Source organism: Aptenodytes forsteri, unplaced genomic scaffold (genome assembly GCF_000699145.1).
Source record: "Aptenodytes forsteri isolate BGI_AS27 unplaced genomic scaffold, ASM69914v1 Scaffold466, whole genome shotgun sequence".
Lineage (NCBI taxonomy): Eukaryota > Metazoa > Chordata > Aves > Sphenisciformes > Spheniscidae > Aptenodytes > Aptenodytes forsteri.
Window position 1 is genome coordinate 57005 of NW_008795119.1, and position 1114 is coordinate 58118.

A 1114-nucleotide genomic window follows, 5' to 3' on the forward strand; every position below is an offset into this window, starting at 1 on the left:
CAGCAGCCCTCCCTTGCACCCCAGCTCCCACAGCTGGAGCGCACCAGCAGCACCCAGCAGCGCTGGGACGGGGGCACAGCACCAGGGCACCGTGGGTGCAGGGTCTGGGTACGTGGTGGGGGCACGGCACCAGGGCACAGCAATGAGGGCGCCAGGTCCAGGCTGAGCAGGGAGCAGGGCACTGGGGTACATGGGCGGGGTATGACACCAGAGCATGGTGCTGGGGGTACACGGGGGGGACACAGCACGGTGCGGACACACCAGGGCACGGTGCTGGGGGTGCTGGGTCCGGGGTCTGGGCTGACTGGGGAGCATGGCACTGGGGTGCTGGGGTACATGTGGGGGGAGTGCGGCACCAGGGATGCCGGGTTGGGGCCGCCCTGGGGAGCGGGGCACTGGGGATACCGGGGGTTCACAGGGAGAGTGCGGCACCAGGGCACGGCGCTGGGGATACTGGGTCGGGCTGCACTGGGGAGCAGGGCACCAGGGTGCTGGGGATGCTGGGTCGGGCTGCACCGGGGAGCAGGGCACCAGGGTGCTGGGGTACATGCGGGGGGAGCGCGGCACTGGAGCGCAGCACTGAGGCTGGGGGGCGCAGGCTGCACTGAGTGCAAATGGCATGGCGGGGGCCCCACCCCGGCGCAGGCAGGGTGCATGGCCCACGGTGTGCCAGCAGGCACGTCCCTTGGGTGCAGAGCCTTTGGGGACCCCAGGGAGCCACTGTCCGGGGCGCCCACCACGTGGGACTGCGTGACTGGGGTGTGCTGGGGGCTGGCGGCAGTGCCGGCAGTGCCCAGTGCCCGCTCAGCCCTGCTGCCGGCCTGCAGCCTGAGCAGGAGGCGCTGGGCGCCGTCTCGCCTGCGTTCGGAGAGGAGGAAGAGGAGAAGGACCTGAACAAGGCCCTGGGTGTGGAGCGCTTCGAGGAGATCCTGTGCGACACGCACCCCCGCAACGCGGAGGAGGCTGGGCGCAGCTACGGCGAGGAGGACTTTGAGTGTGAGTGGGGCCTGGGGGGCAGCGGGCAGGCAGGCAGCAGGTAGGCAGCAGGCAGGCAGGGCGCCAACCCCCCCCTGTCCCTCTGCAGACCACCGCCAGTCGTCCCTGCACATCCACC

At 71.4% G+C, this 1114-nt stretch overlaps 1 protein-coding gene across 1 annotated transcript in view; it reads left to right on the forward strand.

Moving 5' to 3' along the window:
• Nucleotides 1-1114, forward strand: part of SLC4A2 (solute carrier family 4 member 2) — a 23295-nt gene that overhangs the window by 11083 nt on the left and 11098 nt on the right. Inside the window, 1 exon segment of the mRNA XM_019471492.1 lies at nt 828-996. Coding sequence (XP_019327037.1) covers nt 828-996 — 169 coding nt within the window.